The sequence below is a fragment of the Epinephelus lanceolatus genome, chromosome 20 (assembly GCF_041903045.1).
Source record: "Epinephelus lanceolatus isolate andai-2023 chromosome 20, ASM4190304v1, whole genome shotgun sequence".
In the NCBI taxonomy this organism is placed as follows: Eukaryota; Metazoa; Chordata; class Actinopteri; order Perciformes; family Serranidae; genus Epinephelus; species Epinephelus lanceolatus.
Window position 1 is genome coordinate 17,673,485 of NC_135753.1, and position 26,121 is coordinate 17,699,605.

Sequence of the window (26,121 nt, forward strand, 5' to 3'; positions counted from 1 at the left end):
GTCCTTGTTGCAAGATTAGATTCAAAAACTCGTCCACAGTCATGCTGTGTATATGGATATCACCTCTGCAGCTCCCCTCCACATGTGTCTCTCATTGAACACTGAGGCAGAGAGAGAGTATTTGCACTTCTGGCTGACACAGCAGTTACGACGCAGCAGTGAGGCTGCCAGTCAGTCTGGACTCAATCACCTGAACGCAGTGGGGAAGGGCAACAGTGGAGTGGAGGTGTGTGACGGGAAGAAACAATCACACAAGCCCTGCATTCACACTCGGCATGACTGAACTGTGCAAGCGACTTCCCTCTGCACCACAGGCTAGAGTTGTGCTGCTGCTCGGCTCTCTGCACGAGACACACACACACTCTTCCTCTGTAACATGAAAGCACAGTGCAGTCTCTTCAGCAACCAGTAGCTATGTCAGCCTCTGTCCTAACCACTCACACAGAGAAAGTATGAAGGTTAACGCAATGCAAATGAGGAGTGCAGGACACAAAGGGAAAAAAATTAAGTGAAGAGGCAGTAAAATCTGTGTATAAAGGGCAGACAGTAAGTCAGGAAGAGAGCCAGAGTGTGTGTGTCAAGCTTTTAAAGCAGACTGAACCTTGGATGAAAGGAGGCGGAGAGTAAAGAGGCGGCATCCTCCCATCAGGAAGCAAGGGACAGCGGTCAATAAAGGACACTCAGAACTCCACCTCCTTCCCATGCTGAGAAGGAACTTGTGTGTGTGATGATGAGTGTGTCTAAATCCACCACCAGCTGAACCAGTGTGCCAGCCTGCAACTGTACCTCTCTGCCACAGCACAGCAGCACTGCAGAGGATTTGGCAGCCCAGAGGATCTGCTGGAGCGCTTACAGATTTCGGGGTGGGGTAAACAGTCAGTTCAGACGTGCATCTCACTGTCAGCTTGTGGACACTCTGCTGCAACAGTCTGGAGATGGGTAGAAGATGAAGAGGAGGAGGAGGGGGCATCAGAATCTGACTTTTTGAATCCTGAGAGTTTCCGAGTCAGGGGGGGATTTGGCGTACACGTGGGGGGTGGGTGGACAGAAGTAGGGGGCTGGTGTGGATACGTCAGTCCTCTGCTCTCCTCTGCTCACTCCTCCGGTAAAGATCTCCTCAGTCCTCGTCATCTTCTCTGCGTCTTTTGGTGGTCTGCACCCCTCGTGGGCCAAGTGTGCAGGCATGGACCGAGGCTGAGCGGATGCTGCTGCCTGACAGGGAGTCTGTGAGACGGCCGTCCGTTCCTCCCCGCCCTGGTCCCCTTCATGCCGTGCTGTGGGCTGGGCCATCGCCGGAGAGCACAGCTTCCATATGTGAGTTTGTGGCTCCGGTGCTGATTTATCACAAGGGTTAGAGGAGAGAGCGTGCGTGAGAGAGATTAAGAGAAGCTGATAAAGCCGACGGTTGCCAGCATGTGTGGACTAATGTGCTTAATGCGCTATATTATGATTGTTTCACGATGGGTTGTGCTGTATGAATAATTAATTTGTGCTGTTCCAATACATGCACAACTTTACTGAAAATGTCAGTGCTGCTTCAAAGCACCACACTGAATGGATCAGTGGAAAACTGACAGCTTTCCCCTTCGATGTTGATCACTGTTCTGTGTGAGATCTCTATCCTGAACCAGTCCTAAATGCTGCAGGATTTAGCTGAAATATTTCAGCTGCACTGGCCTGACAGTTTTCTGCAGAGCTCTGTTCATGCCGCCAGACACGATAAATCTTTTATTTCATATTTATTCCGGGACACAGCTGAGGTTGTAATGTTCACAGAGGGTTCACACTGCAGGCACATGCCCGGTTGACAGCTCTACTTTATTGGGCTTTGCTGTTTATTTCATGTGTCCTTTGAGTTTTAGTGTCTGGTATTAAAAGCTGTGTATTACAAGGATAAAAACAACTGTGGCTGTTTGGTGTAATGAATGCAGTGAGAGGAAAATGTGGGTGTGCTTCTGATAACAGGTATGACTTGAGATGGGAAATCTGATGATGCATGCATTTTTTTCCGTCCTGTCCTTTCCATCCTTCATTCTGTCATTCAGCTATGGTTGTTTTCTGTAGATTTGCTTGTGTAGCGCAAAAAGGACAAGGGATTCGCCTGTTTTCTTGAGTCTCTATCACACCAACAGAGCAATGCAAAGATGTGGATGTTTTTCTTATTTTTTTATCTCCACACAATCCTCCAGTACTGCAGATAAATACGGTCCTCCCTAATTGAGTTTTACCACTAGATGGCCGTATTACACTTTTACTCTCGCTCACACACAAGCACACACAGACACAGACACACACACACACGCTCATAAATGCATAAACACACCATTTCCATGCAGAGAGAAAATGCTCTAACACCCCCTAGGCTCAGAAATAAAGTTTTCATGAGGTGTAATTTTTTGATTTTATTGTCCAAAATGAGTTATGATCTCATCCCCACTTCTAAGAGAGAAGCTGATTGGACAAAATGTTCTGAGCTCAGTGAGCCACAGCAGCCTAATATTGACTAAAACAATTATATGTCAGTACAGAAAGGTCTGTGTGTTTATTTAATAGTTTGAGGACCTACTCCTCTAATGTGACATAATTACGGGGTATTACAGCTCAAATGTTAGTAGTTACCACTGTGCAAAGTTTGTTTGCAGCCCAGCTACTGTAGCGCTGAAACAATTAGTCCATCTACATTTGGAAAATTGATTTAACATGCTAAACATTTGCTGATTCTGGCTTCTTAGTAATGAGGATTTGCTGCTTTGTTGTCTCTTGTATGACAGTAGTAAAGTAAGTAGGATTAGGGTGAAGGATTAAAAAAATCTGGCCATTTCTCACAATTTTCCCATGTTACACAACAAAAAAAAAAAGATAAATAATCAGCAGATTAATAATGAAATAAATTTTTATGCACAGGCCTGAGCACAGTCTTGTTCCACAAGTGGTTACAACCATGCAAGCAGTACCTTCAACGAAAGGGAAAGTCTTGGATAAGCCTATGACAAGATTCCAGGTTAAAAAGAAATTCTTGCGGGCTTTACAAACTTTATACCAGAGTTTTTCTAAAGGCAGAAGAGAGAGCACCTTATTTTGATCAACACTGAGATCAAGATTATTTATCATTATTGATTTTAGTCTTCTTGGCCTTGTGATGTTTATTTCAGGAGGTTTTAAGAGTTAGCTGTGTTGCTTTGCGGCTCATACAGTTGTTAAACCACTTGTTTTGCCCATCTGCAGTTGCAACAGTCAGGAATATTTTTCACAGGCTGCTGCTGCAGGGTGTGCGCTCAGTGGCACGACAGCTTTTCAAAAGTGGAAGCTGGCTCTTAGTTTAGGAAGCGCTCGATTTGATAGGCAGCAAAGTTTTTTTTTATAAGTGGAACACATATTTAATGTTAGCATCACAATCGATCTTGTTCATTTGACTGTAGGAAGCCAAAATCGTGATTAGTATTTGATTAATTGTGCAACCCTAGTGAAAAATCAGGGGTTATGTTTTTTTTTTTTTTAGATATGTAAAATTACAGCAAATATTTGTCCCTAGTGGCTGTTGAAAAGGTGACATGCCCAGAACATGTGTCCTACTGAGGCTGGACTGTGGTTGCACCTCGGACAGCCGGGGTCTGTGCCCCTCGAGTAATGGAGATGGAGAAGTACTTTAAATTTAATTAGGCCGTGTCGTGTACGTAGTGAGGAGGTATGTGTGAGAATTAAACTGTCCCACCAAGCATCTTCAGAGAGCTCCAATCCCACGTCCCTCTCTCACACAGCTTTTGTTTTATCCCTATATCTGCTGTAATTCCTTCACCAGTTTGTGAATTATGGAGACACATTTCAAAAGGATCTAACGCCAAAATAAAGTATAATTGATTTCTGAGTGGTGGGTGAGGGAATAAGGGAAACACCTTTTGGCAGAACTTTTCTTTAGTGCTTTATCAAAAGACTATTAAGTTGGGTCCCTCACAAAACAATAACAGAAGCTACACCAAAGCAGCAAACATCAGTCGACCTGAAGGTTAGGCTGTGCCACCTGCCTGATTGACACTGTCTGGCCTCACACAGACGGAAACTAATGATGTTTTAAAGCAGCGGTCTTCAATTTGTTAAGTTAAACATTTAGAAATTATCGCTGTGAAGTAACCTTTTATGGAAAAGTGGGAAACTAACTCATGATACATTTAACTTCAACACATAGTGGACAACTTGCAAATAATCAGATAAAAATGCTAATTATTTTTTTCATTTATCAATTAATAGTTGGTTGTATTAGATGGTGAAAAATGCACATCACAATTTATGGCCAAGATGATGTCCTCAAACTGTCCAAAACCTAAAAGTACTGAGTTTATCATTCAATAAGATAAAGAAAAGCAGAAAATCGACACAATTGGGTTGTTTGGCAATTTAAATTGAATAATTACCTCAACAAGTAATTAATTATCAAAATTATCAGTTGACTAACCCATAAAATCAATTAATTGTTCCAGCCCTAATAGACGAATTTGCTAAAGAGCAATGAGCACCTGGTCACAAACACAAGCTTAAAACAGCATGCTCATATAAAGTTTCCGGGCTTTATAGGTTAACAAGGATCACCTGAATGCTCGATTAAACAACTGACAGGTGCAGAATGCATTATGTAAGGCTTAGGGCTGCAAGTGATACACTAGTTGTGTCATTTTTAAAATCCAGCCAATAGAAGGCTGCTTTTCTTTGGAGCAGCCTTTGAATGTGGACCAAGACTTTTGGGCCCATTATGACGTATTCCGTCTAGAAATGTGGACTTTGAAGGTCCAGCCTCTGAATGGGACGACAGCTTTATCCCCTCACATTGTAGGGAACGAAAAATGCAAGTGGTCCTGTGTAGACTACTGCAGTTTGGTTACACAGTGTGGCTCTGCAGGCTGTACTAGGCTGATTCAACATCTACTGTACAACTGAGTAAGCTTTAATTTAACTGATGAGTGGATTAGTGTAGGACCAGCTGTTGATACTCCGCACTGGACGGTCTAAGCCCCATGTGCAAGGTGTTTGCATGAAAACAAACCATTCAGTGTGTTGGAATATCATCGGCAACATGTGTTGGTGTTTAATTACTGTGCTCAAACTAAGCATGTTGAAATGAATATAATGAGTACTGTTAAATCAGAGCTTTTGCTCACAGGGGACAGTCCAGTAAGTGTAGCCAGTGCTGACCTTGAGAGGACCCCAGCTGCCGTGAGACGCCACTCTTACTATGACACTCTGCTCACATGTTTCCAATATGGAGCACCAAACTGCCGTTTTACGTCTGAAATGGGGCGGAACGTAATTCCGCTCTGGATGGAATGTGGAGCACGGAGACCCGGCCGGATGGGACTCCGTCTGACAAACTGAGTGGCCAGTCCCAGACACTCCTCACGGAAACTCAGCTAATTGAAGACAGCAGGCTGTACTCCGTTCCCCGGTTTGTTTTCTAGGTTTTCCTGCTTGCCATGATGCAGCAGAGGTAGCCAGCACTCATCTGTGTGCTCAGCTGAGAGCCAGTGAAATGCACAGACAGTCTGTCATGTATAAAAGTCGGTACACTCTTGGAAGTATATGACACATGAATGCAGTGCAGTACACTTCCTGACATCAGTAATATCTTGCAGATGCCTTATAAGTATGTGTTTTTTTTATCAGCTAATTACTGTTGACATCTAAAGAATTTAGCCCTGCATATTCCCCAAACATCTAAGTATATTTCTGGCTGCAGTAAAAACAAAACTAAGAAGTCTTACAGCCATGATAGCGTCTCTGTGATGCTGTACTTACAGGGCAAGGCAATGCAGCTTTATTTATATAGCACATTTCAAACACAGAGGCAATTTAAAATGCTTTATATAGGCAAAGGAAAGCAATAGAATTACATTGAAGACAATAAGTAATAAAAACAGGAATAAAATCAGTTAAGATTGAGTAAGATTTAGATGCAAATATAAATAGACCAGAAAAACAGAAATAACTTGAGCATGCTAACATGTGCACCATGACGTGATAAAGATTTTGGGGTGGATGCATGGAGGCAATCCATCACGTAATTGACCCTTCCCTCAGTCCCGCCCCCGGATGCAGATTGACCAATTATAACGTAGCATCAGGCCGGCTCAGACCAGGGTCCGACAACAACAACGCAATTGTTTCAGATTTCTCTCATTTTTCCTTCATTTTCAGGCTGGCTTTGTAGATTTGGAGCTAAATGTTGTGCCTGGGGCACGTCGTGTATTAATGATACTTGTTACCTGGAGAGGTTGGAAAAAGATGTTCGTTTCTTCCATGTTCCAAAACCAAAATCAAACCCTGAAAAGTGTAGAGTTAGCTAGCTAGCTACTGAACATATAGCCCGCTGAATGTATACACATGCTGCTTTTGCTTTTTAATGATTATAACAGTGAAACAAAGACCAACCCTGCTGTACAGGAACCAGTGAAGGGAAGAAAGGAAACTTTGCTGATATTCAACCAGCTGTGTGTCATCACAGTGTGCGCAGAAGAATGGTGTTCGACTTTCCCCTGAGCTCCACGACAGTCCGATGGCGGAGGTCTGACTGCTGGTGGTGGCACGGGGGCGAAGCCAAACACTGTTCATCTGCACACACTGCGATGCCACGCAGCTGGTTCAATATCAGCGAATATTATATATTAGCGAAGGGTCAATTGCCAAGAAATTTCTTTAAAGTGTCAACCGTATGGTGGCACTAGAGGGAAAAGTCAGAGCATCACCAAAATCAGTTAGATTGATCCCTTTGTGCCCATAAATATCTGCACCCAATTTTGTGCCAATCCATTCATTAGATGCTGAGATATTTCATGTGAAATATTAAAACTTTGACCTGCTTAGGGCACCAGAACTACCTAATAAAGAATGAGAAATGGCAGATACTGGAGTATTACACAAGACTGTAATTATTACCAGAAAATACGGAGTTTTTCTGTGTGAGTGGTGAGCTAATCTCCCATGGCGAAAGTGTGTCCTGGAATTCCCAGTTTTCCAGGCTTTGGGATGCATGCCCAGGGAGCAGTGTCGGGCCAGCTCAGAGCAGACTGGAGCAGGATTTCCTTGGCAGCACTTGTGCGTTCTTTCACTTTTCCAGAGAATATGGAAATGTCCGGAAACTGAGCAGCTAATTGGCCACAGAGGCCCTCAGGAATGTCTCGGATTTTGGTGGATTTTTACTGCTTTTACATAATCTATCACCTCACCGTGGGACTGGAAAGTGTGATATATATCTATGTAGAGTATAGCTTCACTCCAGCTTGGAAACACTGATGTCAGGGACACTGTGTGCTGAATTTGTGTGCACTGACCCCGGTTCAGTTACGACTGGGCTGCGACAGTCTGAGTTTTAAACCCCTCACTTGTCTGGAAATGGTGAGGTCATGGAGGGAAAGATTCAGCTCACTCCCTACGAAATATACAGTCTTATGTGAAAGGTGATTGATAAGGGGATTCTGTCATGTAATGTCATGTTACATGAATCAGTTATTACAGATGGGCTTTCTACTTGTTTGTTTGCTTGAAAATCACTTATTGGTGGTATCTTGGTTGTAGAGTGATGCATATGAACAACTTTGATTTCATTTAGCAACCCTGTGTTGTTAAATGACAAACAAGCAAACCTTAAACATAACTGAAAGGAAGCCAGTTTGGTTCTAGCTGGATGCTCTTGTTGTGTGTCATACCTCCATCCTCTCTCTCTACCCTCATTTGCTATCTTTGCCTTCACTATCAGCTGTCCAAAATAAGGGAAAATGGAAAAAAAGTAAAATACGTAATTGGATTGGCTTACGCCTTCGCCACACTGCAGCACTACACTTCCACTTTTAATAAACTGGCTACCCCAAGCATGAGAGCAGCACACAAGTGGTGCTTATGTGCTATGGTGATCCCCTCTACAAATGTTAAGATTGGACAGTCTTCTATTTATATTTTAATGCAAGGTGTATGCAAGCCTTTTACACAGAAATGGTTCATTTAAAGTAAAACTACCAAACAGCAGGAAATGACTTTATAACGCCAACAACAAGTTAATGAAATACCCTAATTTTAAATCAGTATTTCCTGTCATATTACAATTCTCTGCAGGTGTAGTCAGTAAAAATATAGATTTAAGTTTCACATTTATAACAGCTTCCATCAAGTTCTTTTCCCACTGGACAAATAAAACATCCGTTAACATCTGACTTTTGTATTTAATAGCAAAGGTTACAATCAGCATTCACTCCCAGGACGAATGACTCTGCAGGAGTCGTGTACTTATCTGCTCCAGCTCCAATTGGGTTCGATCGGCAGGGATGGAAATACATCACCTGGTTGGACATGCTAATTTAACCCCTTTGCCGGCAGAATGCGCTGACAGGCTGTCACAAAATACTGTACATCTCGGTCCAAGTAGTGCTGGAACATGGTTTAGAATTTTGTCTGCACCAAGTTTAAGAGGAATACTGAATAAGTAAGAGTATAAAATAACCACCACAACATTTTCACCAGCCTCCATGCTGCTTCAGACTGTTTACTAATGTGTTAAGCCTCTTTCACACAGAGCGCGATTTTTGCGGCGCCCACCGCGGGGTAGGGCGCAGAGCAAGTGGAGAGCAAGGCGCGCAAGACAGGATTTGGGGGAGTACAGGCTCGTTCAGGAGCTACAGCTCCATGGTGACCGCTTCCGGGTCTACTTCAGACTATTCTCTGCTACTGGACGTGCCGAGGTGTCGTCACAGCGCGTTGCAGTGAAATGAAAAAATGTTCAATTCGAGCGCAGACGCCGCGGTATGCGCCCTCTCGTGCGCCGCTCAGCTCGCCGGCAGAGCGGTGCGCTCTTGCACTGCAGTAGCACATACACAATGAATGGGTTCGTCGGCGGAGGTCTGCGCTTTGCGCGCTCTGTGTGAAAAGGGCTTTACTGTTTTTTTTTGGCCCATCTGTGACATTGAAAGAGACCTAGCAGAAACACAGCTCTGGTCTACTGGCAATTGAAAAGCAGTCTATTACCTATTTTTAATGGGTTTCCCTGTGTTTCAAGAAAACACATGCACGGCGGGCACTCATGCATATGTATTTTTGATTAAAAACCTTTTTTTAAACATCATTAACAAAACCAATGTACCACAAAAAGTAGTGGAATTAAAAACTTTAACACATTCAAAATAAACATGACAACAAGAAATTATATCTTCAGTCTACCAAGAGTCTACAGCCACAGCCGGGGCATCGTTCATTAGTTTTGTAGGTATTGGTCAAAGGCCAAAATAAACATTTTGACCTGATGTATGGCCGGTGTCCATAAATATATAATGTGAAGAATCTACTGGAGTCTGCAGTTTTACAACCTGCTGCATGATGAGAGCCATACATATGAAGTAATTTGCCCCCTGTGGTGAATGTTAATTTTAGCCGCCTCTCTCTCTCTCTTCCAAAACGTCATATTGGCTGATTCGCTGCTATCAGTGGAAAGCAGTTGCTTTGAGGGCTGGAGTGCCGTCATCCTTTTCTGTGAAGCTTGCAGTTTCTGGCACAATCCATTCAGTAATTCCATTTACTAGTGTCGTCACGTTACGCTACGACACATGGCTTTGGGAAGACATACTTCTGTAGTGGAGCTGTTTTTATTTTCTCTGTATGAGACATAAGGTTTAGTTTAAGGTTCATTTTAGTTGAGTATGACACCATAATTCCTCATGTCGCACTTTCACTTATCCTCTTGCTTGTCTTTATTTTCCACAGTGTCGCCAGTGAAAACCTACAGAAGGTAAAGAATCTGCAGCAAAATGGACAATCATGTTATTATTATAGAGATGAAGGAGCTGTGGGCTCAGCTCACACCCATTAAACCGGCACCTCAGACAGCGAGGGCAGCCAGGCCAAACCGAGCATCACTTAAAACAGGAGCAGATGTTCTTTGAGGCCAATTAACAGCAGAGAGATGCAGACAACCTTGTGCACCAGAGGAGGGCTGCCGGCCCATATGGATACTAGAGACAATTAATTAGAACGACAGACGTTATAAATGGATCAGGAGCTGTGTAAAGTCTTGCTTTAAAACCCGGACCTCCTGGACCCTCAGATTGGGTTTTAATTATATGTTTGTAATTTGTTATTTAGTGGTTGTCATTTAATTGAATTCTTCTGTATACTACATTGACAACTTTAACAGTTAATTAATAGTTTCAGGCCTTTTTCAAGAAAAAATGGCAAACATTTTCTGGTTCAGCTTTCTCAGATGTGACAATTTACTGTTTTTCTTTGTCATATATATCAGTCAGTTTTCATTTTGAGACTGTTAGTCAGGCTTAATAAGCAAATTGTGGACATTTCTGCGGCCTCTAAGAAATTATGTGTGAGACAATAGAAGAAAATTTTGAACATTGTAAATTGAAAATGAAATGAATTTGTATACAAAATGTACAGAAAGGTAAAATCATCAAGTTTTGATAAAGTATTGCAATTTAATTTTGTCTTTAATGTTATTATCTTATATTATCTTTGTAATATGATTATCTTATATAATGTTATTACTATCCTAAAACATTCTCCAGGTCCTCTGTAACTCTGCAGGACTTACTTCCACCCTGCCCAGCAGCAGTACTGTGGTGAACGGTCCCTAACTGCGGGGAGAACGGAGCAGGCTTCCCTGGAGGTCCGCCGCTTTTCCCGGTCCCTCTTCTCCACACTCTGGGCTCTAGTTTGGCAGACTGGGCGAGGCGGGGGTGCAGCGCACCTGCGCTTCGCCAACTGGGTGTGGCCAGACGGATTTTGCAAGTTTGGCACACCGTGCGCGCTGGCGCAGCTACTCCTCTTTCCCACCTCCGTCTCTCCTACCTGCGCAAGTCGGAAAGAGGGAGGAGAGAAGGCATGGAGTGGGTTTTACACACATCACACCAATCAAATGAGCCCCTCTCCTCGCCCTTAAATATGCCGCACAAAGGTGTAATGAGAGTTTACTCAATTCGCCATGGCAGAAGAGAGCAGCAGCGTCAGGCGGCCAAACTTCTCCCAGGAGGAAACTGATGTTTTGGTCCGGGAGGTCTGCTGGGAGGAGGTCACCACAATTGTAAATCAATGATGCGTTTCTCTCGTGTGCGCGCGCGCTCTCTCTTTCTCTCTCACAGTCTCACTCTGTTTCTTTTCTTTTGACTTTTCTAAGATGACGGATGCTGAATATATACTCCCTATCTGATGCTGTGGCTGTTTGTGGTTGGCTGAGAGGGATGTGAACTCACTAGTTTGCAGCTGTTTAATCAAATCAGGTTGGGTTTCCATTACGCGTGCCAAACGTGCCAAACGGTGCCAATCCCCTTTGATCTGACATCAGATGTGATGGGACAGTCGATATAGAGATACATTTATGTGCTGATTGCAGATAGTTGCATTGAATAGTGGTTTTGTGGCTATTTATTGCATCGTTAATGTGCCTGATATTCTGGAAACCTGCCTGTGAGGTTTTGGTGACGTGTGCGCACTGTCCGCCGGTCAGCCAAACTTCGGCTTACACCGGCTGCGCTCCCCCTGCGCTGACAGTAGACCTGGTTTCAGATGGCGAGCTTTTAGCGCACCTTCGGCGAAGCCTTTTGGCACGAAACTGTCACTGCGCCAAGCTGGATCTGTCAACACCTCCCCCTGCTGCGCCACCACACCCATCTCAGCGCACCTCGGTCTGCCAAACTACCAAACTGAGCGCGCCTCGGGTTGCGCTGCTCGAAACTAGCTCTGCGCGGGGTTCGCCACCCTGCGCTGCGCCAAGAAACTAGAGCCCTTTGACTTATTTCCACCCAGCCAACAGTGGGACTTATATTCATTGTGCCGACAGTGGCTTGGAAAACCGCCCATAACCGTGTCACACAGGGAAGAGGAAAGGCGGCTGGAGTTTGCGGTTAGATTATCATATTTTTTTATTGACAAAAATATAGACTGCTTCGGCTGATTTTTTTTTTTATGCGCACATGTGCCCCTAAATATTTTTTACAGTTCGCACACGTATTTTTAGTCAAGTGAAACGCTCGCACTGTCGAGCGCTGGATCGAGCACATCGGCACAAAATGCTACGGCGTTCAAGATATTATTTATATCATGAGAAGTCAATACTTTCGGCAGCCTAAATCTTTTATTTAGAAACTATGGCGGGTCAAATTAAACTATGGCGGGCCGCCATAGTTTCGTTAATTAATGGGAAACACTGAGCACTAAGTGCAGCACTAACCCTATGTAGCCATGAAGCAAGACAACTTCACTACATTCAACAAGCTATCTTGGCATTTTCAGTCTCACAAAATGTCAAGAAGGTTATATTCTTACAACTATTTTCATTGTTAAACAGAGAAATTCGGCCGCACACTTTCAGAATTTATGCTTCTCTCTTTCACCAGACAAAGGGCCCGTCCCAATACCCCCCCTTAGCCCTACCCCTTGGCCCTACCCCTACATTTGCGCATTCCCGCGAGGGGTAGTGGTGCCCCAATTCCTTTTTGTGTGTAGGGGTAGGGGGCATAACGAGGGATAGGTGGGTATGAAACTAGCCCTTCAGAGCGAGGGATTTCAGATGCTGACTTGCCAGCGAGGGGTAGACATTGCCATGGCTACCACTGAGCAAGAGACGGGGAAAAAAGTTCATACATAGCTACTGTCGTCAGGTTGCTTGTTAGCTAGCTAGCTAGCTTGCACTATCTGGCGTCTGTCATCTGTCCTGTTCTGCAAAATTGTCAGACTTTTCACATTACGATAACACACCAGCTAGTATAACTATGCTGCCTCGTAATGTTAGCTGGTTAGCTAGCTAGCAGAAGTCCCCTGTCGTCTGTTGTTCATCAAACGAAGTATGATGAATGCGGCAAACGCGATCGGTAGGATGAATGAGACTCCACTGTAGATGCCGCTTGGAAATGTAGATGGCTCGCAGCTTCCTGTTTAAAATAGTTACGTATGTGTGAACATAACCGTCGCGGTGACGTAGTGAGTGGTGTCCCAATTCCTAGGGAAAGATTTCTACCCCTTCTCCTCGTTGCTTCATTTTGAGGACCAAGGGGTAGTGGGCAAGGGCTAGGGGTAGGGCCAAGGGCTAAGGGGTAGTGGACAAGTGGGGGTGTTGGGATTGGGCCTAAGACTAGCTCCATTGCCTTGTTAACTTAGCGTCAGCACACTTCATTCAAACCCAACTGAAACAAAATTAAACTTACCAAAACCATCTTGGTTAATCTTCCAACAATAATCCCCTTTGGTTTGGTTGAAAGAAACCCTTAATTCACTGAGTTAGATGTGAAAATAAACTGTTTCCCTACGGTCTCTCTGCTCTATCTCTGTTGTTGTGGGCCGGCTGTTTATAGTCCTGTAACATTATCCCCACCACTCACAGTCAGCTTAGCTGCCTGTTGCATCAGACTGGCCTCTAGTGGTGCGTGATGTGCACTACATCCAAAAAGTCCTCATTATAACCTCTCCAGTATAAGGTTAATAGAAAGAGGAATGTCTGTATTTTTGATGGTATTAAAATCATATAGACGGAATTTCTAAATACCCTGATATATCGTAATGCTGTAATACCGCCCAAGCCTACTATTTTTCAACAACTAATCAGTTGATTCATTGAGAAAATAATTGTGAGCTGCAATCCTGATGTGTTTGGAAATGTAACTACAGTACTGTACCCCAATTGTTGGTCATCTATAGTAATAGTAATGACTTTACATAGCGCTTTTTACAAGTTAACTGCTTTACAAAGACTTAAATAAGACAGCATTGCAATTAATTCAATTCAAAGTATGAAACATGACAGAAAATGTAAGAAAATGTAATCCCAAAATTAGTTTTTAAAGGGTTTTGAATGAAGATAAATAATTATGTAATCACTGCTCCCTATAAAATGTGTGGTAATGCACTGCACTGCTGTTGGTTTGAAGCACTGGCACCTTTTTATTCCAGTTAAAAGCACTGGTTGTTCATGCACAGTCTGTAGTCTTTTCTGCCACTGCTGATCTGAAGATCTTCATCTTCTCTGTGGTTTAATTCCACTTAAGTGCAGCCACTCAAATCAGCGCAGATAGCCTCAAAACTCTTCACTAATCTTTAACAAGTAATTCGGATTGACTTGTGCAAATAGACTGCCACAAGTGTGGAGCTGAGGGAGAGGAGCTGATGGTGTCAGGGAGAGGAAGATAAGACAAAAGTGAGTTAGGGTGTAGAAGTTAAGTATGACAGTAAGAGGGGGGAAGGTCAGGACAACATTTAGAGAGTAGATTTAATTCCGGGCCACCGCTGATGAAAAGAGATGAAAGATAGAGAGAGGGAATCCCATTTTCATTAAGTATCTTTTATCTGTCACGGCACTCGTCTCCTAGCAAAGAGGTGTCATGGCAACAGGTAGCAGCCGGCGAGGAGACATACGCCTGAGAGGGAGCTGGAGGGAAGAGTATAGATGAAGGAAAGTGAGATTAAGAAGGTGGAGAGAAAGGGAGAATGGATGAAACAGGAAAAGGGGAGGATAATGAATGAAGGAGGAAACCTACACTAGATGAAGACAAGGTCAAGTACTTGAAGTTTCCCTTTTGCTGTCCCTTTTTTTTTTCTGGAGGTGTCAGTGTCAGTGACCTGCCAGTCAGTGGAGAGCCCCGACCTCTCCTCCAGAGAATCAGGATGTTCATCCTAATGCTTCTATAAGCTCACCCTCGGGAGCTGGCCACAAAGATCTGCTCCGCGATTGGGCACGCGCTGAGGCTCAGCAGGGCGGGGTTAAACCTGCTGGGATGTTTCATATTCATACTCAGTGTGAATACATAATCAGTCCATCAGGTCACTGTGTGCTGTCAAGAGGAACAGACTCTGACTTTGCTGGCCGATTCTTATGGGATCTTGACTTTTTGAAGAAAACTTGTTCTATCATCTTCTGTGTGAAGTGTGGTCTGATCCCGCTGACAGATGCTGGGTTCAGTCAGAGCAGGCGATTTGGGCTCGCAGGTTTGCAGGGCAGATGATGACCTATGGCTGAGCGCGACGTACCCCTGGCCATCACCCCTGATCCCGCTCAGACCTGCCCACACAACAGGCTGCAGGGCTGAAATCTGCTGAGGAGGGGGCGCCTCTCTCCACGTTACCGGCCTGCTTTCGTTGCCATGATCAAACAAACCAAGAATAAAAATGTCTCATGGGTAAGTGAGGTGTTGTGATGGAGATTTCTCCCACACTCTTGAACTACTTCTGCATGTGTGGCTGTTTCTATCTACGCTGTGGTCTTTTCAAAACAACATAAAGCGATGTAACATTTTCTGCATCACTATTGATAAGATTTTCTGGTTGAGCAGATTATGTAGAGACTATTACAGTATATTCCCCCTGGTTTTTTTGCTCCTGTGCCCAGTGGCTATTCCAAAGAGAGGCTTAGAGATTTAGGTATTATATAACTACAAGCTACTACATGCCCACTTTATGAAATCTGGTTATCAGTCTGCCAACTCTGCCTGTGCTACAAGGAGTGTGACTGATGTTGATGAGTTGAAAGTACAAACTCAAGGCTGAATCTCCAAGAAAATGTGTAGTTTGTTTGCTCATAATAATAGTAGGTAAAATACTATTTTCTATCATGTTGTCCCAGGTTTTGTTTGATCGTGTGTGAGTTTGATATCTGATTCTTTGCCAGTACAGACGGATCAGGGGAGATTAGAGTGAGAGTGGCTTTGGGAGGATGAAATCAGCTACTTGGGGAAAGGGGGGGTGGGGCAGGGAGGAGAGGATGTGATGGAGTTACTCCAGAATCTACCTTCTGTCTGTCAGTGGACTTAAAAAACATTTTCCCTCTCTGATTCTGCAGTTGTATGACCTCCAGCCACTCAGCTCAGCCTCTTTGTTATGTAACCTCTGTTGCTGGAGTTATTGTACGTCAGGTGCAAGTGACACAGTCATGGTGTGATAAACCTCAGGCTTTATCTCCTCCATATACACCATATGCTGTACTCCCCTAAACAGGCATTCATGTTTGACACTGCGATAACTTTGTGTCTTTGTCCAGTATATCACACGTGTGCATAAATAGAGATGTACATATGTGTTTTCCTCCGGAGGGAAACGCTGCTCCACTTTTGCTCAGCCCACCCATATGCCGCATATGTCACGCTGCTGCTCTCTGCAGCGCAAGACAGCTCTCTGTCCTCACAATGAACCTGATCATTCTCTCACACTCGGAGCTGGAAAGTTGAGTAGCTTAAAGTACCTTCGTGCCTGGTGAAATAATGACACGGTCCTGCCTCTCAGTTCTAATTAATAATTAATTTAGCTAACTACAATCAGTCAAGCAAGTCTAGCCAGTTTTTATATCAGATGCATTTTCATTTCAATTTCTTTTTTGTCAGTGTTATTTTATTTATTTTTCTTACCCAATTACAACAGTAAAAAAAGTAACTAACAACAATGTTCCTTCTTGAGTATTAAACACTCATTAATTAAGTGAAAGGAGACACCCATTGAGAACTATTTGTGTTCACATAGGGTTGCATAATATTGTACACATTTATCTTTGATATTAATCTTTAATGTCTACATGGTCAAAGGATCTAAACAGGAAAATCAGTGGTAATTTAGGTTTTAACTGCCCGGGGAGCATCTAATATCACTACTTACTTGCTCATTTTGTATTCTATGCATATAACAGGACTGTTCAAAGTGGTGAAGAGATGTGGAATTGTTTTTAGATTAGGAACTAACTAGTGATTTAGCTTCCACACAGGGGAAAGGAGGAAGGGTTTGACTGAATGCTGATAGTCACGTGGCCCCAGTTTTTGTGATTCTTCTGATGTGTTCAAGGAAAGTTTTTATTAGTTAGCCGCGAGTGTGTCATGGCCATTGATGATCATATTGATGGATGATGATTTACTAGCTGTTGGCCTACAGTGTAAAAACAATTTGAGCTTTTTTTTTTTTTTAAGATAAAAAAGTGTTTATCCCTTTGGGATCATGATTGTGTGCAGCACATTTAATGGTAATGTACCCATGATATTATGAGAACTGTATTTGCAAAGCTGACCTAGAGAAGAAAGTGTGTCCAAAATGGAAAGAGGTTTATCCTCTGGGAGGCATGAATGTGAGTTTCATTGCAGTCTATCCACTGGATTTTGATATGTCTTGTGTTCAAGTTTCTTTCTTTTTCTTCCTTTTTTCAAGGTCAAGGGCAATGTTAATTTTTGTCTTAGTTTTCATCAATGACCTTTTTTCCATGAACACAAGACAATGACGAGCTAAAAATAAGTCTTGATAATGAAAACTAAAAGGAAAACTATTTTTATTTTTTGTCAAGGAGACGAAACGTGACAAAAATGTTCGTGGTGGACTATGTGACATTGAAAGATAACATTGATCGATAAGTGAGAGTTTACAGTGAACCTGAGTACAAATCCTAGTTGTCTCAGAGTAGTTATTTGTGGTGTCAAAGTTTTTGAGAGCATAAATAGAGAGATGTTGAGCTTTTCAAATTATGATCATTGAGCGTGTGCTCTTAAATCATCCCTTTAATCTGTCAAACAGAAATGCATGTGTGTAGGTGTGTGGAAGTTATTTTGTAGTTACAGAAAAAAACGTTTATATTAAAATTTTTATACAACGTTTCACCTTGACTCTAATTTCTGATGCATGAATTACATTGAAAACAAAATGACTAATAGTTGACTAAAATGTTTCAAATTTTTGTCGAATAAACCATGAAGGATGAAAATAACTAAAATGTGACTTAAACTAATAAGCATTTTCATCTCAAGACTGAGAGTAAATCTAAAATAGCTGTCAAAATTATCATTGCTGTCAAGGAATTTTTTTTTATGAGTAAGGCCATGAAGTTAGGCCCACTGCATTCTCATGTTGAGCTCCACAAACCTCCACAGTTACAGCCTACAGCACCACCACCTGCCTGAACTTCTTGTTGATGATTGGCTCATAGGCCCGTAGTACCCCGACTCAGCCACTTCTTCTTCTACCACCTTTCATAAGGCACTGGCAATTGGTTTGCCACTTTTTTTTAAAGAGAAGAATGAGGATTTAGTTTAACAGCGTAATGCCACCTGCAACTTCCCCTTTTCTACTTGGACTTCGACAGCAGCTTTCATGTGTTCTTGATACAAGGTTCATTTCCACCCACCTGTTTTTATGCACCTTTTCATTTTGCCCATAAAATGAAGCTTTGCGTTAGTTCATGCAGGACACGGACGTCATACGCCCCAGCTGTAATCAGCTGACAGGCAGCTGATCAGATCATTGTTTCTTATCAGTCACACACCAATCACAACCTATTCCCACACAAGGCGGTCCACTAGAATACACACACCGCTGCTGCTGCTGCTGCTGCTGCTGCTGCTGCTCCAGGCAAAGTTTTATCTCCACCACCCCAGCCTCCACCTTTCTAATTCAGAGTCCTGAATGGTCTTGCTTGTGCCCACTTTTGTATACCCTAGGGGTTTCTTCATTGTGCTCATTGTGTTTTGGCATAACATGCTGCTTGTCTAATCCAGGGGGCACCTAATGAGCGGAGCCCTCGGCGCCACACATAACTGTATTTCCATTTGTTTCAATAATTAAATCTATGATGGGAGCATTCCTGTATGAAACAAAGTCTGAGTGAAAACACCGAAATTTTGTAAAAATCTTGAAATATCACAAAATGTTTTTAAGCTTGGAGAAGTGGTAAAAGTTGTATCAATAAAAGGTAAATGTGACGAAGTGCAATGAACACAGATTCAGCCAATACCCTCATTGTATAGAGCACTCCAAGCTCTTTTCATCACCTTTGGATGGCTTTTAACATGTTTATGTACTGTATGCACACAGAGCTGCTACCAGAACTCTACCAAGAACACTTAGTTGTTCAAAACTTTGTATATCCATTTGCCAGTTTGCGCTCTGTTACTATTCTTCCATTATATTCCTTTGTTTGACGTTTGACTGGGCTTCTGACTGAAGAATTAGAACCACCTACTGCTTATCTCAGTGAACCAGCTCCCAATATCCGCATAACTGTAGTGGATGGAGAAGCACATACTTTTTCTTTTGCAAGTTTTTTGAAAAATTGGTTACAGTGTGTGCTACCTTTGGATGGAAACTTGAACATAGATTTGTCCACAGCTCTCACGACAGTGTTTTAAAACTCACTCGTGGACAGATTGCCATTGAGATTAGTTTGAGGCATTTTTGAAAACACCTTGGACATTGAATATCCAAATTTAATAACAATATGGACAGTTGCCGTTGAGATGCTTTAGACCAAAGTGTTGGATAGACTTCGACTGACCAAACAATTGCTAACCTTAGATCCTGCTGCTAGTAGAGCAAATAAATCCCCCCATACACAATGTGTCACACATGTGTCATACACTATATGTCACCCATATAGAACTCGCTTCTAGTCATTCCTACCAACTTTAGTGAATTTTGCTGCTAATATCTTTGCAGAAAATACTTGTTTGTGCAGTGCAGCTGGAGCGCCTCTGCAGCGCGCTGATCCCAGGTATCTACTCATCTATCCAATAAGCCTAATGACTTTGAGGGCCACATTCATAATCACAGTGGTGGGCAGTGGCAGGCGGATTAGGACTCCAGATGGTGCTGTTACTGCCTGACTGTCTGTCTGGCCACAGATGCACAGCTGCAAGAGGTCACATGTTTTACTACAGCAGTCAGCGCTGCCGCTGCAGCACAGCAGCTCAGCATCACATAGACTCATCAGTAACACTAAAGCTGACTATCACAACTATCTGTTGACAGAGTGTTTCTGGACTCTTAAGGTATGTTTGTATATGTGGTTTCTGTCCGCCTCTTATAGTGCCATGTAGTTGAGTTGACCATGCAACAGATGTCACACTATAAAATTAAAGCTTAATGCCCGGCCAGCTGAAGAAAAACACTCCAGAGCTAACCATGACACCGCAGAGCTTAAACACTCAATTGTGTATCCGCTTGTGCATGTTTGTGTGTTTCTGCTTGTGCCCATGTGAGTGTGCGTGCGTGTGTGTGTATGTGTGAGATCTGTCTGAGAGACTATTCACTCCACATGAGGCATGACACTTGCTGTTGGAAGAGCTCTCGAGGATGACCACATCTCATTTCCTCTCTTCAAGTTATCACCTCGGCAGTGGCACGATTGTATTTAAGAGCAACTTGCCAGGTAGCGCAGCAGTTAGTGTTATCCCTTTTTGACTGAGGCAGAGAGGTTGGTTTTTTCATGCCAGGCGTCAGCTGCTTGCACCCCTGGGTCATGGTACTCTGAACAAAAACCAGGGGATTTGCATAATTCATTACAGTCGCTGTGGAACGGAGAGGCGACCCAGGTGTCCCAGGCATTGTGGGAGAACGAGCATGTCTAAGAAGCCAAAGGTAAAAAAACAACAACACAACCTGTTCTTGTTTCTGTGTAAATCAGCAGCTTACTTATCTATCCAGAGCTTGTACTATTAGTTGCAGCACTGGCTTGTTTTCTGAAAGCTCTTGCATCAGCTCAGTACTTTTTCTCTGTGTTTGCGGATTCTTTGCCGTGTGCAGTTTGGTTTGTGACAACAGCGAGAGTGTCACAGTCTATATCCTGTCTGCGAGATCTGTTTACATAGGCCTATACTGTCGGGAATGCACCTTCTATAAGTAGAGCTTAGTTTTTAATCATGGATTCATGCTGGACGGTGTCTGCCTTTTTAGTCTGGTTGAAAGGCGTTGATGCTCAAAGGTGAAAGACAATCTGCTGGGTTGTCTTTCTTTTTCCATGTGTAGATAACAAGTCTTTTGAAAGAGTTTGTTCATGCAGCTAAACTGATTTAGACGGTTTGGAGCAGCATGATTTAATAGATGTCATTTTACACAATGTAGGGCAGTGTTTCCCGACCTTTTAACTTGTGATACTTTGAAATTAAGCATTATGTGTTTGTGACTAGTTCAACTGAAGTCATATTTTATTTTCCTTCTTTCTATTTCAAGACTTTGTAGAAGCCTTAAAGATGTTCTTTAAAATTTTCTCATCAATGAAGTAATGTTTACATTAATTTTAATTTACCAAAACACATATTGTGTCTATCTTAAGCCTGATAAACTCATTGAGGGCATTTCCTTATCATAAAAAATGCTTTTTTATTATTTTAAATTGTGGATTGTTTATATTCATGTTTGCTAGCCAGTTTCTTATTTATTACTGGCCTTGTTGGTGCATTATTATTGATGCGTTACTGCCAGCAATTGTCAACCCAGTAATAGTGGAAAATAGATAAAAGAGATAGTCAGCAGGAATATTTATTGAGTGCATGTGGGGGTATCATATAAACCAAATGGGGTAAAAATATTACTCCATAGTGCTATTAGTGTTCAAATACTTCACAGGATTAACAAGAGAAAAGGCAGAGATTAGAGGAGAATCTGTTAGCAAGCCTTGCTGTTGAGCACACTCTACTTTTTATGTTACCTTGTATAATATGAAGTCTTTCAATAGATTTTAACCATTTCTGACCATGTTTCCTGTCATTTCTTCTACTCTAAATCCTGGATTGGTTGAAAGGCAGAAGCAGATTTAAATCTCCTTACTGAGAGAAGCAATCATGACAAAGTGAGTCAGGGGATCAAGTGGACACAAGCAATCACCCCTGTGGGTGTTATTGTGTGCAGCATGGACCGTTCCCTCCCTCCTGTAGAGATGTACAGTACAGTACAGAGGGGAGCATGTGACGACACAGCAGATGATCATCTCTCGCTGAACTGCTCGAACTGTTGGACAGTGTTCGAACTAGGGGCCCATCAGCGATGTCAGTAGCACACAAAAGTGGTTATGTTAGTCTGAAAGTGTACAGGTAAAGAGGGAGGTATGTTGTGTGTTATGTGAGGTAACATTTAATGCATCATGATGTGTTCAGGAGCATGGGTCTAAAATAGGATATTTTAGCATATTAATCTGACTGCAAGCACAAGGTAGATTTTAGCAAGGATTTAAAAATCTGGAAATTGTGCGGCTGGTCTTTTTTTTTTTTTTCCTCCACATGCAGCTATTTGGTTCTCAAACAAGTACAAACTACATAGACCTGTGTAAAAAAAAAAAAGTATAATCAGCTTACAAAAGTATTAAAATAAATACCTCTTTGTACCAGAGACAATGCTACGCAGTAGAGCAATCTTGTGGGTGTTTTTTCTCTCGTTTCACATTAAAATAAATCAATCGAATCAATGCATCCTGTGGTTAAAACGATCTAGTTAATTAATTCAGCACCAGTTAATATAGCCTACACTTTCAAACACTGCATAATCAACTGCATTATCACTTGACAAAACTCAATATGGACACAGTGAAGCTGGAACCAACCACGTGCTACAAAGAGAGTCTGTGTAGCAAGTGAAAAACCCCGCTCCACCCGGCCTACGTGACGCATCATGTCCATGCCCCATGTATTTTGGCAGACTATGTAGGGTAAGTCAATGACGTGTCCTCTTAAGTAACAGAAACAAGTTGTTGTGTGTTTGTGAAAAATGTAACAAACCCTAATCACTAAATTACCAGATATCAGGCCGTCCATTTCACTAATTAAAAATGACCCCAGCTCTCTGCCAAACCCACTCTTGCTCAATCATGTGTCTCTTGATCTCCTCTTTAGTCCATCATATCTGTGTCACCAGAGGGCAGAGGGAGTTACTGTATAAGTGTGTTTGTGTACAGTGTGGGCGTGCATCGCCCTTTGCCAGTGTTTGCCTGACCTGTGCGTGACTGTATTGGTCACAATGCTCCCAATTTGCCGGCTGAAGAGTTTTTCCTATGAATCCATGTGGGACAGCCGATGTGTTGATGTGTTCAGCGAGCATGAAGTGACTCAGCGCCACACACTCGCACTGCAGCCGCCAAACGCTGTACACTGTTTTACACTGTTGTACACATGTCAGCGCTTCAGAAGTCATCAAATCTTTGCTCCCACTCGCTGTCCAGCAACACTGAGCTCATGATCTTCATTCCGTTGGGCATGCTTGACAAGTTATCTTTGTCTCCTCTGACTAAACACATCTTGGGAAGGGTAAGCTTTATTCAACTTCAGTCTTTGTTCTCAACTGGAAATGTGCTGTTCTAATACCACTGTAATAGGCTGAGGCTTCTCTGCTATCAGTTGTACAGAGAAGTGCGGCAGTGTTGTATGATGTGTACACAGGTTCAGTGCTACTCTCAGGGTTAGCACACATGCTAGCAGGATGCCCTTTGGTGGAGTGGAGGAAACAGCAGTCGAACTTTCGAGTTGCTCAGAGAGGCAGCAGAAAACACAACAGCTGGGGCTTCTATCCCTCTTTCTCATCCTCTATCTCCATCTCTCTTTTTTACTCCCTTGTCTCTCAGTCTATCTCCCTCGTGTTCCCTCTTTCCTTTGTCTCATTGTCTGTAATTAGAGATGGTCCCATGGCTCAAGTGGCCTAGCATGTGTTGTAGCTAGGTAACCTCAGTCAGATGCTGGCTGCAGGCCCTGGGGGTTTCATTAGATGTGAATCACAGTCCCAGTGGGCCTAGTGTGGATTCTACAGTCTGGATATTATGCATCAGAATTAGTCCTGCTCTATATTCAGGCTTCATGTCAGTAGAGTTGGGTGTTTGAAATGTTTTTGTACTTTATTCCTATGTAACAAAAAAGCCAAACTTCTCAAATACATTGGTCTTTAAAGAATTAGTCAGACATTTTGGAAAATGTGCTTAATTGCTTTCTTGCAGAGTGTTAGATGAGAAGATCAATACTTCTCTGGTATCTGTACGGTGCATACATAGCTGTAGCCAGCAGCTTGTTAGCTTTGTTTAGCATAGCATCAAGACTGTAAACTGGGAAACAGCTAGGCTTGCTCTGTCCAAAGGTAAAAAATCCACCAGCCAGCACTTCTAATAATGTGTTCACACTATAAGCGCCACAGTAACAGACTACAAGGCATTTTCTCTGGAAGCTGGTGACATGTAGCTGCAAACTGACACCCAACACTTGTCACTACAGACAGCATTGATTTGCTACAAATCAAAGTTGAGCTGGCCTCAACTTTTTCAGTGCTCAATTGATGCAGTGAATCGTCAGTCATTATGTTTTAGTTTCCAGCTGTGGTACTGAGTTATTTAGCTTAGTTAGGTGATGCTATGCTAGCTTCATGTGCATTGTGGTGCACATAGGGATGCAATGGGGCGGCAAAATGTGATGTTAAAATGGGGCTCAGATATATTGATCAAAAGCACAGTTTTTTGTTTGTTTGTTTGTTTGTTTGTTTTTACAGAATACAGCCTTTAGATGATGTTCAGTTGAGGTGCTTTGTGGCAAGTAGCTGACACACACAAGCTGTAATGATGAAACTAGTTTAAGAGCAACATGTACATTTTGGAGAATGTCAGAAGAATGTTACAGGTTCTCCACAGCTGACTGAGCAGAGTCTTCAATACAGAATAATATTGTGTTATCTGCATATAAGTGTGCATGACAGTTACAGATGAAAAAAATACCATTGATATAAATTGTAAAAAGAACTGGACCAAGAATGGAACCTTGTGGAATACCCTTATTTATCAATAAAAATTCTGAAGGAATATCTCCCAGGTTCACCGACTGCTGCCGATCAGATAGGTAATTCTGGAAACAAGCGTGAGCACCTAAACCAAAACCAGTATTACTAAAAAAAAAGATAAAAGAAAGGAATGATCAACAGCATCAAATGCCTTAGAGAGATCCACAAAGATTTACAACATTTTACAACCAAGATGACAGTGGACACAGTGCTATGAAGAGGCTCAAGACTCAAATTGATGAAGACTCAGAACAGAGTACACATTAACTAATTTCTTGAGTTGACAATTTACAATTTACATTTTTGCCAAACAAGACCATTTGGATAGGGGTCTGTAGTTATTTGTATCGCTCCTTTCTTCACCCTTTTGCAGGGGGACAACATGAGCAGTTTTCCAGAGTCGGTAACTACACCAGTGGAACTTGAAAGATTAAAAATTAGTTGCTCAGAAATTAATGGAGCGGAAAGTTGAATAAAAAAAAGGATCCAAGATGTCTTCCCCAGTGGATTTCTAAGTAGAGCCCTAGTGATTTCACAGACAGAAACAGGGTCTTGAGTAAACTGAGAGACACAGCTTGGGGGAGGTGTGTATCATGATCATGATAAAGAGAGACCCCCTCTCAATGTTACTGTCCTAGAAATGTGACCAGCGACTGCAAAGTGTCTATTGAAGGCAGAGCAGATCTCATCATGGTCCTCCTCCAAATAATCATTAAACTTAAGAGTTGGTTATTAGTTTTTACAACTTTCCAAAATTTTGTCTGGTTTGAGTAAGGGCTAGAGACCAAATTCAGATAATAGTCAGATTTAGCTTTTACCTCAAGGGTTGTGCATTTTTTTCTAATTTTTCTAAATGAAACCCAGTCAGATGCATCCTTGGTGCATCTAGCAAGAGACCAAGCTCTGTTTCTTGTCACGAGTAAGGTTGAAAGTTCAGGGAAAACCATGGACTAGATCTGGTTTTCACTGTGATCCTTTTAATAGGTGCATGCCTATTTACGACAGAGAGGAACATATTTGTGAAAAAATGTACAGCTTTTATAATTCATGATGACATTCTCCTCGCCCGGGTGCTGGAGGGGGCATGGGACTTCGCCCAACCAGTCCACATGTGTTTTGTGGATTTGGAGAAGGCTTACAACCGTGTCCCCAGAGGCATCCTGTGGGGGGCGCTCCGGGAGTATGGGGTTGGTGGCCCCTTGCTTCCTTACCGAAGGAGCGCGAGTCTGGTTCATGTGGCCGGAAGTAAGTCGGACCTGTTCCCGGTGAGAGTTGGACTCCGCCAGGGCTGCCCTTTGTCACTGGTTCTGTTCATAACAATGGACAGAATTTCTAGGCGCAGCCGAGTGGTGGAGGATGTCAGGTTCAGTGACGGGAGGATCTCGTCCCTGCTTTTTGCGGATGATGTGGTCCTCCTAGCTCCATCGAACAGTGACCTCCAGCTCTTGCTGGGACGGTTCGCAGCCGAGTGTGAAGCGGCTGGGATGAGAATCCTCCAAGTCTGAGGCCATGGTCCTCAGCCGGAAAAGGGTGGATTGCCCACTCCAGGTTGGAGGGGGAGGTCCTGCCTCAGGTGGAGGAGTTTAAGTATCTCGGGATCTTGTTCACGAGTGA

At 42.8% G+C, this 26,121-nt stretch overlaps 1 protein-coding gene across 4 annotated transcripts in view; it reads left to right on the top strand.

The window, feature by feature from the left end:
* cacnb2a (calcium channel, voltage-dependent, beta 2a) overlaps nucleotides 1-26,121 on the top strand; it is a 97,079-nt gene that overhangs the window by 15,959 nt on the left and 54,999 nt on the right. The window contains exon 1 of one of the 4 annotated variants that reach the window (XM_033639171.2): nucleotides 1,068-1,314. The exons of 2 other annotated variants lie outside the window; for them this stretch is intronic. In XM_033639171.2, the coding sequence (XP_033495062.2) occupies nucleotides 1,267-1,314 (48 nt within the window). In that variant the 5' untranslated portion in view covers nucleotides 1,068-1,266. Of the gene's footprint in view, nucleotides 1-1,067; nucleotides 1,315-26,121 lie in introns of those variants that run through there. One more of the 4 variants, XM_078162959.1, reaches the window with a different exon arrangement.